Source organism: Carassius auratus, unplaced genomic scaffold (assembly GCF_003368295.1).
Source record: "Carassius auratus strain Wakin unplaced genomic scaffold, ASM336829v1 scaf_tig00026433, whole genome shotgun sequence".
Lineage (NCBI taxonomy): Eukaryota > Metazoa > Chordata > Actinopteri > Cypriniformes > Cyprinidae > Carassius > Carassius auratus.
This window is the reverse complement of record NW_020525516.1, coordinates 20,176-39,385: the sequence shown is the minus strand read 5'-3', so window position 1 is coordinate 39,385 and position 19,210 is coordinate 20,176. Positions and strand designations below refer to the sequence as shown.

At 38.0% G+C, this 19,210-nt stretch overlaps 1 protein-coding gene and 1 pseudogene across 2 annotated transcripts; one reads left to right on the top strand and one right to left on the bottom strand.

The window, feature by feature from the left end:
• The first annotated feature begins 260 nt into the window (after window positions 1–260).
• On the top strand, window positions 261–5,171 carry LOC113078701 (DDB1- and CUL4-associated factor 7). 2 transcript variants are annotated; one of them, XM_026251034.1, is made up of 7 exons: window positions 261–709; window positions 1,046–1,204; window positions 1,717–1,828; window positions 2,376–2,494; window positions 2,584–2,793; window positions 2,876–2,993; window positions 3,995–5,171. In XM_026251034.1, exons 1-7 carry the CDS (start codon window positions 572–574, stop codon window positions 4,165–4,167), a joined length of 1,029 nt encoding a protein of 342 aa, XP_026106819.1. In that variant the 5' UTR covers window positions 261–571; the 3' UTR covers window positions 4,168–5,171. The 2 variants fall into 2 exon arrangements, with proteins under 2 accessions (XP_026106819.1, XP_026106818.1); XM_026251033.1 differs by having other exon boundaries at window positions 3,992–5,171.
• Window positions 5,172–5,257: 86 nt separating this feature from the next.
• Window positions 5,258–19,210, bottom strand: part of LOC113078700 (potassium voltage-gated channel subfamily H member 6-like) — a 33,798-nt pseudogene continuing 19,845 nt past the window's right edge.

Below are 19,210 nucleotides of genomic sequence, written 5' to 3'. Positions count from 1 at the left end.
TAATCTGAAATGTGTCATTTGTCTTAGGTCTTCGGGTTTTACATATTTTTCTGTTGTGGCTCACGTTTACTAATATATATATATCTTGAGACACAGTTGATATCTAATGTCCAAGTTTGTTTATTTTTAAAGCTAAATGGAATTGCTACACCCTCCCCTTCATGATGTTAAAGATGATCAAGCAGCAACACGAATCTATAAATAATCTCAGCGCTCATTTTCTGTCGAGGACTTTTATTTTGAAACGCTTCCTCCTCGGACCAAACGCGCCGTTGAGCGGTCGGGCCTAATTAGGGCTTTCTAAAGTTAGAATTAAAACCGCTGGGACTAAGCAAAAACATGGGCCTTTAGCTACACCCTGTCTCGAGTATTAGATGGTGATCTGAGCAGGTTGTGTGTCGTCGCAGAGCACAGCTCGTCGTCACGGAGGAGATTGTTATGACATTCTCTTTGTCTCGCGCTGCGCAAACACAAGACCACCTTTCTCGCTGAAAGAGCCTTTAGATAAGCGAATCTAGGTATTGCTAACGACCCGATTCTACCTGTTTCTCACCGATCGAGGGATTGAATCATGTCGTTGCACGGTAAACGAAAAGAGATCTACAAATATGAGGCGCCGTGGACGGTCTACGCGATGAACTGGAGCGTCAGACCCGACAAGCGCTTTCGGCTGGCCCTCGGCAGCTTCGTCGAGGAATACAACAACAAGGTGAACCGCTGTGAGACAACAACACACCACTGATCGCTGTGTGTGACGTCTCTGCTTTGTTTTGTTTAGATGAACGGGTTTTAATAATAGTGTGCAGTAACAGAGGGTTGTTCATAGAAGACTCTCAGATAAACAGCGTGCTGCTTGAGGACTCATTTGTGTCTTGCTTGTGGATTAAAGGGTTGACAGCTGTCAGAACTCATCGTGTTGATGGATGCAGTAGATGGACATTGTTGCCTCACCTGTTTAAGATTCAAGATTTTTATCTGTCTCCTATACCTTTATATAGAGTATATATAACCAGCAGTGAAATGTGTGTTTCTTTGTGATGTCCAGGTCCAGCTGGTGGGTCTCGAGGAGGAGAGCTCAGAGTTTGTGTGCAGGAACACCTTCGACCATCCGTACCCCACCACCAAGATCATGTGGATCCCCGACACCAAGGGCGTCTATCCGGACCTGCTGGCCACCAGCGGAGACTACCTGCGCATTTGGAGGGTATGAACACTTTCTGCCACACATTCATGCTTTATGACTGCACTGCGCTAGCCAACATGAGAGGACAATTGGACTTATTTCATTATTAATGCATGTGCTGGGGCTTGCTGTGAACATTAATTGGTGCATTCCAAAAAGATCTAAATGTATGATCAGTTTTATTCAAATGTAATTAACTTCATTAAATGCTTACTTTGCTGTTCCTCTGATGTGGTTTTCCTTTTCCACTGATGTCATATGTTAACCCATAGCCAAATAGCTAGATATTTTCATGACTTTTATTTCTAGATATAGCTTGATTGAATCATCTATAATTGATTTCACGGTGAAATGTCTTAACTGCTTAACCGTAGCTCACAATTAGATCAGGAATGTGTGATGGGAAAGTAAATTTGGATGTAACTTGAAATGATCAGGGACTTTCTAGCTTTGATACCGTGACAGAACTGTAGAAACATGCAAACTGAGTATATATAAATGAAATATGTGTACTGTTTGTATCTTGTTGTCAGGTGAATGACACAGAGACCCGTCTGGAGTGTCTCCTGAATAATAACAAGAACTCTGATTTCTGTGCACCTCTCACCTCTTTTGACTGGAATGAAGTGGATCCCAATCTCCTGGGTGAGAGCCCACAATTGTGTGGCATTGCTTTGACCGTTAACTATTACTGTAACCGTAAGCTATTTAAAATTATTTGTGTACTGTTGATTGAAATAAGGGAAAAACAAATATAGGAAATAATTATTTTAATAAAAAAATTACCAAATGTATTTTAAAAACATATTTAAGAAATACTTAATATATATATATAGTTTTAATAAATAAAAAAATCTTTAAAAAATATTAGAACTCTCACTTTTGCATTTTGGCAACTAAATGGACTTCAGTCTTCTGGTTAACTAAGACTTTTAGAAATATTTTTTGTGAATTTAAATAAAAAAGAGGAAAGATGTCTTAACAACTAAGTGGTAAGATTAAGTTAAAATGCTAAAATTACTAAAACTTCAATAAAATGAAATGCATCAAATTGAAATAAATAATATAAAATGTATATAAAAGATGCATTTTAAATAGTAGTAATATGTAAGAATATTGCTAAAATAGCACTTGTTTAGGACAAAGATATTTGCCAGTGTTTCATGTATGTATGTGTGTGTTGTGTTTTTAGGCACTTCTAGTATTGATACCACCTGTACGATCTGGGGTTTGGAGACAGGACAGGTCCTAGGAAGGGTCAACCTGGTGTCAGGCCACGTCAAAACACAGCTGATAGCTCACGACAAGGAGGTGTGGAGAAACTCACCCCAGTTTAGATTCTTTTGAACTGTGTAGTTGGTAGCGTTGTCTGAATAAAAGCGTTTTTCATTGGCTTTCAGGTGTATGACATTGCTTTCAGCCGTGCGGGTGGAGGTCGTGATATGTTTGCGTCTGTGGGAGCAGACGGATCCGTGCGCATGTTTGATCTGCGACACCTGGAGCACAGCACCATCATCTACGAGGACCCTCAACATCACCCGCTGCTGCGCCTGTGCTGGAACAAACAGGACCCCAACTACCTGGCCACTATGGCCATGGATGGCATGGAGGTCTCTCTTAATCTATTAACATATTTGTCTCTATGTTTTCTCATGGTCCTTATTTGTGCTATCAAATGTGTTTTATTTGCAGGTGGTGATTCTGGATGTGCGTGTGCCGTGCACACCTGTGGCTCGTCTCAATAATCATCGTGCCTGTGTGAACGGCATCGCATGGGCGCCCCACTCCTCCTGTCACATATGTACAGCAGGTTAGAAACCAGCCCGGCTGCACACACACAACATAAAAAAAAAAAAAAAAAAAAATATATATATATATATATATATATATATATATATATATATATATGGATGGTCATAATTGATTTACAGGGAATTAAATGCTTTTATTTAGCAAGAATGCATTCAATTTGATCAAATAATCTTTGTTCATCAAAGAATCCTGCGCAAAATGTATAAATTGTATTTGTTGTTTTTTTGTTTTGTTAGTTTTTTTACAAAACATTTTAAGCAGAACAACTGTTTTCAGCATTAATGATAATAATAAAAAATGGTCCTTGAGCAACAAATGAGCATATTCGAATAATTTCTGAAGGATCAGGCGACACATTTCCATTTGTTAACATATTAAACTACATGAGATAACTAATGGCTAAAAGGCATTTTTTAATTTTAGTAAATACGTGACCCTGGACCACTAAACCAGTCCTAGGGGTACATTTTTAGATGTAGGTCACCTGAAAGCTGAATAAATAAGCTTTCCATGTGTGTATGGTTTATTAGGATCTGACAATACTTGGTCGAGATACAACTATTTGAAAATCTGGAATCTGAGGGTGCAAAAAATTGAGTAAATCACACTTAAAAGTTGTCCAAAAAGTCCTTAGCAGAGCATTCTACTAATCAAATATAAAGTTCCGATATGTACACTTGGAACTTTGCAAAAGATCTTCATGGAGCATAATCTTTACTGAAAAATCAATATTTTTGGTTCTTCCTACAAATATACCCACCTGCCTATGACTGGTTTTGTGCTCCTGGGTCACACAATCATTTGAGCATTTGCTAATATATTATTCAAAGCAAACATTAACTTACAGGTAAACATGCATCAAATAGTTAACACATGCAGTAGTTTTGAATTCTTCAGTGGACTGGTTGTGTGTTTTCGTTTGGTCAGTGTTAGACTATAGCAGCCGTTTCATACAAGTCTCCTTTACTTGGCCCCCTTTTCTTTTAAATCCAACTGTAGCGGACGATCACCAGGCTCTGATCTGGGACATCCAGCAGATGCCGCGGGCCATCGAGGACCCCATCCTGGCTTACACGGCCGAGGGAGAGATCAATAACGTGCAGTGGGCCTCCACTCAGCCCGACTGGATTGCCATATGCTACAACAACTGTCTGGAGATCCTGCGGGTGTAGAGCCGGGGCTTCCTGTGGGCAGCGTTGCTGGAAGAGAGTCCTTCACGGAGCAGAGACTTGTTTTCTAAAGCTCCTGAGGTCTGGGGGTTTCAAGCAGGAAACTGTATGAACGGGCCTATGGGAACAACCGTCGGAACTATGTGTGTGCAACTTGGGTCTGGGAGAATGAAGCAGTGTGAATGAGTATCTGTGTTTCTGCACAATATATATATTATATTTGTCTGTTTTCCTACTTGCCGGTGTCCCAGAGTCCTCATGATGGGATCTTAAACACAACTGTAATTACTATGATTGTATGGCCATTTGTGTAGGGAAAGAGAGATGTTTATTCTGAAAACTAGGCTCAGAAAGATGTAAAATTGCCAACATGGACAATACAAAACTACCATTTATTAAGATGGTATTATTTCAAGATGAATACAACTTTAAAGGTCCTCTGAACCTTTTTTCATGTGAGGAAGGTGCCATTTTCTTTTTCTTTGGTATCCCTGGAAATGGTTAAATAGTATGGAGATAAAATGCTTGACATCACTGCAAATCATTCAGAATTGTTCCTCAGACCCGCTCACGACTCGTATAGCGGTAATGTTTGAGTGGGCAAGGTCTTTTTCATTTAAAGATGCATTACTATTATGTTTTTCCCCATTGTTCTTTTTCATTAAAACAAGTTCGTCCCCTTTCAGCATGCTTGTGCTCGAAGTGAAACGTGTACTGTATACAGATATAAATATGATGTACAAGGTAGGACAAAAGTGTCACTTTTTTCAGAATAACTGCATTGCGAGTCATTTGGTCGGTCCGTGCGACTGTTCTGTTGTTTCACAAATATGATGTAGTAGTAACGCCACACTTTGGGTCGAATCAAAAGTGAGTTTGCGAGGCTGCGTGGGATCGTCCTCCTCACCTCACACTCTTAGATGGACTGTTTAAATGGAAGTAGTTCTGTGTGTGTCCTGCCATGATGCTTTTCTATTAATAAACTCACTTAATAAACTCTTGTTCTTTCATAAAGCTTTCTGTGTTAATCATGTAAAGGCCAGTCAACTCATTTATATGTGCGGACAGTGTAAAGGCAAATCTGGTTCTTGGCTGATATTGGAGATTATTTTATTAGTTAGATATTGGATATTTAATTCAGCATGCTCATTTCCTTTATTTCTGCATTCTGGTAAATTCGCCATCATCTAATAATGCTCACTACTACGTTTATGTTTAAGAACAATGTTAAATGTCAAATTTAGCAGATTTCTAAATGAACAGTGATTTTTAAGTCACAGATTTTAAAATGAGCTAATTATCAGTTATAACCAGAGATGCTATCACTGGAACATATTTTAATAGTATATAAAAATACTGAAATAACACTGCTTTATTACAACAAAATAATTATTAGCTTGTTAGTATTGAGCATTTTAATATCAGTGGATCCCTAAAAGTAAAAAATGATGAAAAAGAGACCAAGAATATTGATATCTTTAACCCAGTGCAACATTAGTGCTCCTTTATAAATAAGATTTAATCTAAAAAATATTAATAATAACTGTGTGCTTTTGGAAACCTTCACAGTCCAATAAAGTTATCCAATCATTTTAAATGCATTCATCTGCTCACGTTGCAGAGGTAAAACAAACTTTACACCGATTTCACCGCAAACATTTCTCCAATCAGAATGTCTTCTCTTTTTTAAAATTCATTGATAACATTTCCAAAAGATCAGGCACACAGTCACACACCACCCATCAGCAGTTAAAATAACCGCTTGAGTGAGAAATATCATTTCAGAAACCTGAATTCATGCCCATTTGCTAGCTATGAATCCAAATATACAAAGCTTCATATTTGTGCCAGTCTTAAGGTCATTTGATGTAATAGGCTAATACATTAGGTTTAGGACAAACACCTAACCTGGCACAAAAATATATATATTTATAATAGTATATAATTAGAAAATCTATACACTGAAAAGTGAAAGCACAGGTATGTGTGTCATTTCCTCAGAGGATCCAACCTCCGAATCCCAGCGGACGTAAGAAGACAAGATGAGGTTTAGTATGTAATGACAAATCTCAAAACAGACGGACAAGAAATGTACAGTTATTTCATGATTGTGGCAGGTGATCATAATGTAGCATCTTCTCTTTGACTTTGTCTTTATTGCCCACTGTGCTTCTCTTCATATTCAGTAACACAAAAGCGGAGGGGTGTTACCAAATACTCTGGCATCAGAGGAACAAATCCTGCTCTGAATGAGAAGGGATATGAGACAAAACACCTCAAGAGATTCAGAGAAATCTACAGTCACCGCTTTCTCTACCGGACGCCCTTTTAACTAAGTAACATGAATACATTTTATTGCAAAAGTGTAAGATTGAGCTGTTTGAAGAGGGAAAGCACATATGCGTCTCGGGACGGACAGCAGTCTGTTTTTGGCCTCTAGCTTCCAGGTAAGACTGGATCGGACACGTGCCTCTGGATTTCTGCTGATCCCTCCAGCGTGCTCGGACTCTCCAGACTGTCCGGGAGCGAAGGGAAGCGCAGGCTTCTACACAGCAGGCCGGGGGGCTGTAGATGAGGCTCTCCGGGGGGATTGAGTCCTGTGGGCACGGCCAGCTCTGTCTCTGGGGACATGGACATGGTGTCATTGGAGGCCACTGTTAGATGGATGCCACTGGACAAAGAGTCTGGAGACTTCTCTTTGAAGCTGTCCAAGTCTGGGCTCTGTGGATACAACAGGTCTGGTTCACTACAAAGATTCATCTAGACTGCTGATAATGGAAGAAGACAGAGAGCAGACTAACTGTGATGAGTTGCTGACTATCACTATATCACACAGAATTTATTTGTGACCCTAGACCACACAAGTATACATTTTTTGAAACTGATGATTTATATATCATTAGTTGAATAAATAAGCTTTCCATCGATGTATGGTTTATTAGGATCGGACAATATTTGGCCGAGATACAACTATATGAAAATCTGGAATCTGAGGGTGCAAAAAAATCTAAATATTGAGTAAATCACCTTTGAAGTTGTCTTAATGAATTCTTAGCAATGCATATTACTAATCAAAAATCAAGTTTTGATATATTTACTGTAGGAAATTTACAAAGTATCTTCATGGAACATGGCCTTTACTAATAATTTTTGGCAATATATAAAAATCAATAATTTTGACCCATACAATGTTTTTTTGGCTGTTGCTACCAATATAACCCAGCCACTTAAGACTGGTTTTGTGCTCCAGGGTCACATCTGGTGGGACATCATGTCAACAGCACCTTTAGACTATATTTATTGAGAAAAATGTTGACGTGTTCAAAACTTATTTTAACCTGCTGTACGTATATAGTTCTGTGAAAAATAAATAGAATAGAAATATGTATTATATAAATATAAGAAATGGAAAGTTAATCAAGTTCAGGTTTATAATTTAGTTTATTAATATATGTATATTTTAATAATTTATTTTAGCAAATGTTGCTTTTACAATTTAAAAGCAAATGTTTTAACATTTTCAAAAATGTGTTTATAGTAACACTGATCTTAGCCTGCTTAGTTCCCCTTGAAAACAGACAGTCTGATTCATCCTCCTTATCCAGCCTATTTTTCCCGTAAGAGAAGACAGATCATTTGTCAATTTAATATATCTGCTTCCAGCTAACTTTAGCTGTACGAAACAACTTGTTTTGCCGCTTGACATTGCAAAAGGTGTGTCTTATCGTATTATAACCTATATAACCTACCTTTCCAGGTGATGAACGGTCATTGATCTGTAAAGATGGTATGGTGTTGTGCGTTGCTGAGGTGTACAGGCTGGTGGGATGAGCGGGGTGTCCCAGCAGTTCAGGAGAAACCGCGCTGTAGGCAGGGGGCACAGGTGCCATCTGCCTTTGCAGCAACTGCAGGATCACATTAATATCAGCCGTCATCCTGGTCTCCAGTCTTTAGAGAGAGAGAGAGAGAGAAAAGTGGAGTTGTAAGGAAGATGCAGACTTTATCATTAAAAGCTTTTTTTATTATTTTATCCTGTGGATATGGGACCTGTTGAGTTGTGACTGCAGCAGCTCCAGACGCGCCTGCAGCTGACTCGGTCTGTCCTCAACACTGGGGCTGTGCTGCTGGTAGCAGGCCTGCGCTGCAGAGGAACGTCTCTGACTCTCTGAGTACTGACTGGCCCTGCGGTCCGGCAAATAGCCGTATAACCCTGACACGCTCAGAGGAGCCGCTGTATGGATGAAGAATGAGTGGAAAGAGCAAGAGGAACAGACAAGTTAAAGATGGAAAAGACTAAAATGATTATAAAATAACATACATCTGCAGATAAAAAATGAACAGTAGCTAAACACCTTCTAACAATCACAAAACATACTGGCTGGCTATGGTAAACTGCATACTTTTAAAGTAAGCGTGAAATTACAATCCATCCTGTCTACTTTTTAAATGCATGTCTTAGATCTTATGTTTATACGAATAAAACATTCAAAAAGTTATTACTGGATCTTCTGGAGAAATTACAGATTTCTCTTTGGTGACGACATGTGTGCCGAATTTTTCAATCATTTAATATACATAAACTTCACCCCTTTTCTCCACGTCATTGTCATGGCATATTATGCAACCCAGGCTCACTGGGGGAAAAAAATATATACCTACATTTCTACATGTTTAAAACTCCAAAAATGTACATACAATACAATTACTCAGCTGAAATGCTGAAACACTTGTGGCAGTAAAACTCCAACAATCTATTTATTTTCATACAAATTTCAAATAAAGGGGCAGATTTTTGTTCATGTTCATTTGTAGCACTATACTATGATATCAGCTGTAAACCAATGATAGTGCATGATTTGTAAAACATTTACATTTTGCACCACATACCCAGCTTTTCTGCTATAGTAAACTTGCTCGTTAGCGCTCCTGGTACAATGCTGCAATTGTAAAGTGGACAGCTTTGGTACACAATTTTAATGAAACACAATTTGACAAAAAAGCTTTGTAGAAATAAGGTGAAATGGCACAACTGCTTTAGCAAAACGTTTTTTTTAACACCATCGTTTGAGTATAGGGCTTGGTTTATAGAGGGTACACAGATATGTATAGGTAGAAGTCACATCTGATCCATGTGTCATCCCTCACAATTTGTCATCACTCACAATAAAAATCAATGAGTTTTTTCAGGATGTCACCACATCGAGCAGCCTCTGGTTTCAAAAACCACCAAAATTTGAGAAATTGGATCAACTTCAACAGGTAAGAATGCATCGATTTGTGTTTTTAATATGAATTAACCATATTTTTTTGAATGGGTTAACTTTTTAGCGCCACTCACCGGACATTTTATTTCCGAACTGCTGCAATATGTGCACGAATGTAACTGTAAAAAACAATTATTATTTAAACATTTACATGTATCTGATCTGAGAAAATTCAACACACTTTTTAGCACCACTCACTAGACATTTCACTCTCGAACTGCTGCAAAACCCCTTTTGCAAAAAGCTCCCCAAAGGTGCATATTTTTCACAAACTTGAGCTGATAACATTTTCAGCTCACTACAGTTGCAATCAAAATTATTCAACCCCCTTGACTTGCAAGAAAATTTGCTGTGGAGGATAACATTTTATGAAATCAGTTTAACAAAGGCATCAGTAAAGTATTAGAGAAAGTTTGTTAATACACTTCTGAGTGATTATGAGAATGGAATGCTGATGAATCATGATAAAATTTGAATTGGCTCTAAACATTCATGTTCAAAATTATTCAACCCCCTTTGTGCAGAATCTTTTATTCTTTAAAATCACCAATAAACGCTGTCTGTAAGTGTTTAGAAGCTTCTGTCACCTCTCTACTACAGTTTTGGCCCATTCCACACCTGAAAAAGCTTTCAGATCACTGTTAATCTTTGGTTTTCACATTGCCAATGCTTTCTTCAAATTCAACCAGATATTTGAAATGAGAATTAAATCTGGAGACTGAACAGGTCACTCAAGTACATTCTGTGACTGATCCCTGAACCAAGCATGATCCATGGGTCCAAAAAGTTCCAGTTTGGTCACATCACGCCATATAACATTCCTCCATAGCTCCACAAGTCTACACTAATGAATTTTATCAAGTTGGCTTTTTGTTCTTCTTGATCAAGGGTGGTATTCTACAAGATGTCTCATCATAAAGGCAATACTTGTCTAGTGATCTTCTTACACACTGCTTTGAAATGGTTTTCCTCCTTTCATTGGGTCATCTTGCAAGTCTTTGGTTTAACATTGCAGATTTTTCTCAGTTGCTCTGATTAAACATTTTATGATATTGTGCTTTTTCTTCCACACCCTCAAAGGTTTTCTGGTAAAACACACTTTAAGCTAAGGAATAAGGCTGACAGCTGTGTCTCTAGGAACTTTCAATGTATTGGAAATCTTCATATAGCCTTAGCTTTTCTAAAGTAATACAATATTTCTTCTCTTTAGCTTTTGTGAGATCTCTGTTGACATTTTTGCTACTCAACTTCAACACATGCATGGGCTAACTGTGTGTGTAACGGCTCAAGCTAATTCTGTTTTTAATAGAGTTTCTAAAGGCTTAATTGTGTTTTGAGACAGTTTTATTCCCCACCATGATTAAAAAAACAGCAAAGTTGAATAGGGCTTGAATAATTATGACATAGCAGTATTATTAAAAAATCTTATAACTCAAAAGTATTACATTATATATTGACAATATCACTTTTAATATGTCAGTGAACTGTTATAGATACAATTTTTGTTTTATCCTGGGTCTTCAGAAAAGCTTGTATTTGTAAAGTACCGCAGTCTCTAGGGGGTTGAATAATTTTGAACACAACTGTATGATTAAACCAAATCCTGCTACCTGTGTACGGATGTGTCCCTTCCAGTGGTCCTCCCATGGCAGAAGCTGTGCTGTTCTCGGGTGGCATGAGGCTGACTCCAGAAGGGGAGTATTCTTGCATCTCTGTCCCTGACGAGTACATTTCCCCTCGGCCAGATACCAGGGGCTTCATGTCCTCTTCACTGGACAAGGAAGCAGCACTGATATTGCTGCATAACTCATCCCAGTGAGAGAGCGGTATTGCCCCCCGATGGTTGCCCACAGGCGAACAGGACTGGACTGGGTATGTGTCTATCCCATCTCGGTCCATCCCATCTTAGTGATTTAAGAAAGAAGAGAGATCAGAATAGTATGTTGTATCATTTTTGTGTCCCTCCCTGGACTAGATTAGCACACTTACCAGGTCGATTTCGCTGTAAGGGGTTCCTCCTCCGATGTCTGGGTCGACGGTACCCACAGTCTGAGTCCTCGCTTGGGGTTGCATGCATGATTCTGTCTGCCTGATACACACAAGCTTCAGTAACTCACATCATTACAGAAAACACGTAGAGAAACACAAGCAATAACTCGCTATTGTCCAAAACGCACATTTATTTCCTCTGGATTGTGTGAGTTTGAGTGGCTTACATCTCGAAGGTTGAATGTGATCTCTAGGTTACTCCAGAAGCTGTCGGAGAAATCGGGGGTACATGTCCAACACTTCCAGCAGGTCGTCTCTGTGGATCTTGTGCAGGTCACAGTACGTCAGAGCCCTCACGTCCGCACTGGATTTCCCCGGCCTGGCATAAAGACTGATGTGCTCCCCAAAAATATCATTCTTACCTACAGTGGAAACACAAAGAGAGGCAGGTGCTGAATGATTAGAGGAGAAATATAGAACGAGTATTAATACTGTACAACAATCAAAAGAGGTCAACCACTAAGGGGCACTATAAAGCTGCATTTCAATGTGGCTACGGTTATTTTGGGACCCTGTCAGAAGCAGCAGCATGATACAATCCTTTTTGTTCTGAGTATTAATCTCCAGTCAATGTTTTAATTTTTAAAAGGCAATGTGTTTGTAAATTTCACTGGAATACATACACTACCATTCAAACGTCTGGTGTCAAATTTTTTAAGTAGTTATTAATACTTTTATTTAGCAATGATGCATTAAACTGATTAAAAGTGAAAAGGAACCCCTTTATTATTCACATAATAATACAGATAATTTCTATTTGAAATAAATGCTGCGGATTTAAATTTTCAATTCATCAAAGTATATTACAAACAAAAGAGGTTTCCACGGAAATACTAAGCAGCAACTGTTTTTAACATTGATAATAGTAAGAGATATATCTTGAGCACCAAATCAGCATATTAGAATGACTTCTGAAGAAATGTGATATTGATTCATTCGATTTTATAAATCGGATTTAAAATAGAAAGCTGTTCCAGTGTCAATTACAATATATTTGACAATATTACTGATTTACTGGATTTTTTGAGAAAAAAAGTCTTGCCTGGAATAAGAAACTCCGAGCAAAACAATAATGTGAAGTTTCAAGCTCAAATCACACACAAAAAATATTTTTGCATTTAATAAAGTTAAGGCAGCAAGTTCTAGATTTCAATTTGGATTGGGTTGAAATAAAGAAAATCTAAATATAAAATTAGAAAGTAGTCAAACCTAAAATGGCCACGACCACATCCTCTCTGAGGATCTCTATGGAGCCGCGGGAGATGAAGTACAGTGCAGTTAATACGTCTCCACTGTGCACCAGAGTGTCTCCGGGTGGGGCATGAGTGGTCTTAAAACGCATGGCCAGAGCCCGCAGACAGCCCTTGCTCGCCCCCCGGAACGCCTTACAGTTCTGCAGCAGACTGCGGTTCAGATGCAGACAGATGTCCGCCTGCAGACACTCCGGAAAACCCTTCAACACCTGTAGCAGCACATATGAGAAAACCACAACCTTAGGCAACATTACAGATGGACACTATTTGTCACATTTGAATTCAACCCCATAAATTGACTAAAGGTTAAAAAGTATCATTTTAAGTATAAATCAAAACATTTTTTTTTTTTATGACAACACATTTTAATACTAATTATTTATTCTTTGTTGGTGCTTAATAACACACATTAGGGGTCCGGCAGCCCTCTCACTATACTTTGAACATTATACAGGGCAGTATGTAAAAGTGCATGTATTACTTCAGGTATACATAGAGTTCATGTGTGTGTTTGTAACTCACAGCGTTCATGTCAATGCCGTTAGTGTAGGACCAGGCGTGCTGGAAGTACTCTTCGAGTCTTTGTCGAAGTCCTCCTGGGATCTGATGGAAGCGGATGAACTCTTTCACACGCAGCATCTGAGTGTGATAGCGAGCTGTGCCAGAGTACAACCTCTGAATTATAGCTGACACATTGCCAAAGATACTGGCATACATCAGGGCTGGAAATAAAGAAGAACAAACAGGATCATCAGCCAACAGCATGGTGCAAACAAAAGATTTTTTTAAACTACATTTATTTATTTTATATATATATATATATATATATATATATATATATATATATATATATATATATATATATATATATATAATATACACATACACACACACACACACACACACAACCATTTAAAAGATTGGGATCAGTAAGATTTTTTGTTTGCTTGCTTTTTAGTTTTGGAATAAAATCTATTATCCTCACCAAGGCTGCATTTTTTAAAATAAAAATACAGTAAAAACAGTAATACTGAGAAATATAATTCCAACATAAAATAACTGTTCTATTTTAATGTTTGTCTTAAAATATGTAATTTATTCTTGTTATGCAAAGTTGAACTGTCAGCATCATTACTCCGGTCTACAGTATCACATGATCCTCTAGAAATGAATAAATACTGATTTACAGCTCAAGAAAAATTGTATCATTATTGTCAGTTCAAAACTTGTTTTTTAAGATTCTTTGATGAATATGAAATTCAAAATAATTTATTTGAAACTTGGTGATTTAAATAATAATAATGTCTATTACAAAAACTAAAATAGACATGACTCCAAACATTTAAACAGTAGTATATGTCAATAGTAGCGGAGAAAATATCAAAATTAAAATTATATATATATATTTTTTTTTTTTTACTGAACATAAGTCAACCTTTCAATTCATTTTGCAATCAAAACTATCTTAATGACCCCAGACCTTTGTATGGTAGCATAGATAATGAATGTAGTGCACTTACAGCCAATGAGCATGACACAAATGGAAAAAATCTTCTCAGGGTTGGTGTTGGGAGAGACGTTTCCGAATCCCACACTGGTCAAACTACTGAAGGTGAAGTACAGTGCAGTTACATATTTATCCTTGATAGAGGGGCCGGAGAAGGAGTCGCTGTCATTGTAACGTTTGCCAATCTGGTCAGCCAGGTTGTCCAGCCAGCCGATCTTCATGCCTCCAATACGGGCAGAGCTGGTGCGCTCCACGTTGCCAATGGCGTACCAGATGCATGCCAGCCAATGAGCGATGAGGGCAAAGGTACACATGAGGAGGAAGAGCACTGCTGCACCGTACTCAGAGTAACGGTCCAGTTTCCTCGCTACTCGCACCAATCGCAGCAGCCGCGCAGTCTTCAGGAGACCAATCAGAGTCGTGGTTTGAGGCTGGAAAGATGAGTTTGAGAGGATACATTAGTTTGCATGATATCTATGACCTCCTTTCATGGCACACAAAAGGAGAATCTCTGTAGAAGCCTTTCCACCTTCTATACATGCAATAAAACTTAACAAGGACTTGAGCTATCAAACTTAAAAAAGATCAAAAATCATGTTAAATAGACTTCTGAAGTGATTGCATGGCCTCTAAGTGAGGAACAAATCACTATTCACCACTCTTTTGTCCTCTAGTGAGCTGTGAACTGAAGTCATTGAGACAGTAAAGTTGAACTGAAGAATGGATCAGTAAGATTCAGAGCAGTGTTGTGTTTTCATTCAAAAAAGATTTGACTCAAAACAATGATTTGTTCTCAAACTTTGATATTTGAGAATTAAATAGTGATTTGTTGCTCATGCAAATCTATCATATGGTTTAAAGGAACAGCTCACCCCACCCCCCCAAAAAAGAAAAGAAAATTCTGTCATCATTTAATCATCATTTTCCTTCTTCTGCTGAACAAAAAAGAAGACTTTTTGAAGAATGCTGGTAACCAGACAGTTAATGGTCGCGATTTTCCCCTCCATAGTATTTTTTCCCCCATACTAACAAAGTCGGTGAGGACCATCAAATGTTTCTTCATTCCATTCTTCAAAATATCTTCTTTTATTTTCCACAGAAGAAACTCACACAGGTTTAAAACAGCTATACCTTTAAGAAGACTTACATGTTCACACATTTTTGATGCTTTTTTGGTCATTTTCCTTCACTTTCTTTATATGTAAAAGAGTGACTAGGATGTGATTTAAAATGTCAACTTTTGTGTTTCATGGAGAAAAAAAAAAAGAATAATACTTCTGGCATGTTAACTTCTAAACTGTTCTCTTTACATATTATATAATTATATACTTATACACTATATAAAAGAAAAATAACCATAATCATAAAATGGCAGATTTCAAATTGAACCATTGTATGATTATATTTGAAATCGCACTAGCCCTATTTTGTGGAAGTGACCTTCACATTTACTGTACACATCATCAGTAATGCAGTATCTACAGGTCGATAGAATAACACGCCCAATCAACATTATTACACTGCCATCAATATTCTCAATATAACAATCGTACGCACTGTTCTAGATGTGCATTTAAAACATAACATCGATTAATATCCCACCTAGCTAGCATATGTCACAACCCTCACCTCGTCTGAACCTGATCTGAAAATGAGCAGATCGAAGGGAATGGCAGCCACTATGTCTATGAGGAACCAGCCCTTGAAGTAGTGCTGAGCGATGCGAGTGGGATTGCTGACCACCTCGTCGTTGTGGTTGACATAAGTGGTCCTGAAATTGATGAGGATGTCGATTATGAACATGACATCCACCACCAGGTCCACCACGTTGAGGGGGTTGCAGGTGTAGCCGCAGGTGCGCCTCCTCTCGTCCTCCTGCTCGTTGAGGAGGAAGGCGGCCGAGTAGGGCGTGAAGACGGCCGTGTAGAGCACCAGGAGCAGGATGATCCAGTCCCATACTGCCTTGAACGGGCTGTAGTGGAGGATGGTCCACTTGTGGATGCGTGGAGCTTGAAGCTTGTACTCCGGAAGCACATCTGCTCCGAGTGACAGTACCTGGGAGAGAATGAAAGAGAGAGGATAATCAACCACACGATCAGAGGACGTCAAGGGGTGTTTTTAATTGAAATTCCTTATATATACTGTATGTGCAAGGGGTCAGGGTAAGCATGGACCACTTGCCGACAGTTTTGCTGGCAGATATTATAACTACACCATCTGGACAGGGTTGTTATTGTTAGAAACAACTTAAACTATTAAACATGTTTTTGCTAATGAAATAAAGCTGTAAAACATTACAAAATTAAAATGTACACTTAACCTGAGATAAAAATCCAATTTAAATATTAATAAATAAAAAAAATAATAAAAATGACAAAAAAAAATGACAGTGCATAACATACATACTTAAAGTTAATATTAAAACAAAATTTGTGGATTCATAAATTGCATTTTATTTAATCAGTAGATGTTTTCAAGTAGATTATTTTAAAGTGTTCTTAAAAAGCAAGAAATTAGTGACAATAGCTATGTTTCTGTTTACCTATTTTGATGCAAATTTTAGGATATTGCATAAAAAGTACTGGATGCAAGTGACAAGATGCGCCATGAAAAGCTTATGCACTCAGTTGAGCTGAATATATATTTTTAATCCAATAACAAGACGCATAAACTACTATAAAAACACATTTACCAAATAAATGGTCTTGTGACTGGATAACTGAACTAACCAGCACACCGATTGCACACCATCTCAAATGTAACTTCATTTTCTCTTGCCTGAGCTAAAGTCCTTCATCAAAATATTTTGGTATTATCACGTCCCCTAACTGTCTCACACGACTGTGTTCCCAAACATCAGGCAACTGATCACAAGAGAACATGACAGCGTTTGTTATTGCATTTCGTCTGTGTGTTCTGAGGCCCATCTAGGTAAAAAAGAGACGGGCATTTAATATATTTTTTTAACCAGTTTCCAAAGAAGTGATGATTTTATTCTTTTAAGCACATGGGATGGAAAACCTATCTAGTGTTGTCAATGCAAAATTATCTAGTACAATAATTCAGTCCCCAAAACGAGTGCAATTATACAAACAAACATAACCACTACAAGGTTTGAGTGTCTACGAGTGACAGTAGATAATGTCAGAAGATACCTCAATAGACCCAAACAAACAGACACAATGCACACCAGATGATATCTTGATGGCATTTAAAAAAAAACTGATATTTCACTGAATGCTCTGAACTGTATTGTCATATCCCATTTCAACCCACACAAGCTTTGAGATGTACAGACTCTGTGTGAAATGCAGACATCTGTTCATCATTCATGCTTTGTTCTTCAGTGCTTAGGTCTCCTCTTCCTCTTCACACTTGCCATTATTAAAAGAAAGGGCAGCAGACACGTCCTAAGACCAGATCACATTTAAAGGGCACGGAGTATGTGCCACAGGGGGTCTGTCTCTGTTAATCGACCACACTGCTTGAAGTGGTGCAAATGCAACACTAGAGGAAAGAACCAGTCCAAATTAACAGTCTTTCCCTCCAAACCTGTGTGTTTTTATGTCATTCATTAAACACAAAAGAACAATTAACTGAACACACAATAAATATATCATAATAACAGACCAATAGTTTTGTGTGAGAAACAGAGGGAATATTAAAAGGTACATTATGCAACTTTTGGCGCTCTAGCGGAAAATAAACAATACTGCAGAAGAACATTGTAGCTGGAGAACGCTGCAACTTCTCTCTGTTTATGGATGAGACAGATTTACAATAATCTGAATATAAACACTTAGAAGTGTACCGTAGTAGTTTAGGATAAGACAAAAACAGATTGGAGATAGATTCCTGATTCAGTTAACGTGGCTCAGGTTTGATTTCATGATGTTCAGTTAAAAGACACTCAAAAAACAATGACGTTTGATGTTATTGACATCCAGCCTTCACCATTCACAGTCAACTACGATTTCACAATAATAGCCAGAGTTTGCATTGTGTTGCTGAGAGGCTCTGTAATGGGGTCTGGATCACGTCACTACAGCTTTCCATTATCCCCCTCTACTCTGATCAAAGATCAATCCCTGGCTCATAAAAACAAGGGATCCGAAAGAGGGTTCTCATAGCAAAGCCATAGAAGAACCATTCTGGCCACAGCTGCCAAAAAAGAACCGTTACTTTTTAAAGAATGAAAGAAAGAAAACCTTCGATGTACCATCTGTCTAATAAAGAGACAAAAAGCCCCCAAAATAAATGACAGAATAAACAGAACCAAAATAAAATACATTATGCAACAAGTATGCAGCAAGCAGTGGGCTATATACAGTATGTATCTGCTGAACTCTTTTCTGCTCGAGCTTTTCCCCAATAGAAAATCACTCCTTTAATACGCCATTAGCAGCCCATGATTACTGCTCACACAGACCACCATGGCAACCACTGGCTGCCATGGAAACTACATGTTCATCATGAACATCAGTCATGTGGAAAAGTTGGTCGATCTGAAAGAGTTCTTTTGGGACGGAAGATAACTATTTTGTAAGCAAACCAGTAAAGAGCAGTAAATGACTATAACATTGCCATGGTTTTCAAATATGTCCAAATAATAATAATAAAGTCTCAAACCTAGAATTTGTTCTTGATAAAGGAGTACGCACACAGGAATACTTGCTTGTCAGTCTTCCTTTTTCTTTTATCCAAATTTCAGCACACATGACAACCTAATGCAAATCACAGCTTTATGCAGATTGACTGTCAAGTGATGTGACGAGGCATGCATTTCCTTATTTCAGATTGTATGAATATAATTCAGGGTTTTTACTTTTCTTCAGCACTTCAGAGCACAGAATTGCTTTAAGTAGACGAATGACTTCATTTAGGCAAATAACAACAATTTACCTCACTACCTGCCACAACTATTCAAGCTGACATCACAAATGTATGATAAATGTTTCCGTCTACTAGCCATA

Coding starts and splice junctions, on each gene's coding strand:
- LOC113078701 (XM_026251033.1), top strand. CDS start 572: ATGTCGTTGCACGGTAAACGAAAAGAGATCTACAAATATGAGGCGCCG. Junction 710..1,045: donor TCGAGGAATACAACAACAAG/GTGAACCGCTGT, acceptor TGTGATGTCCAG/GTCCAGCTGGTGGGTCTCGA. Junction 2,994..3,991: donor CTGTCACATATGTACAGCAG/GTTAGAAACCAG, acceptor TAAATCCAACTG/TAGCGGACGATCACCAGGCT.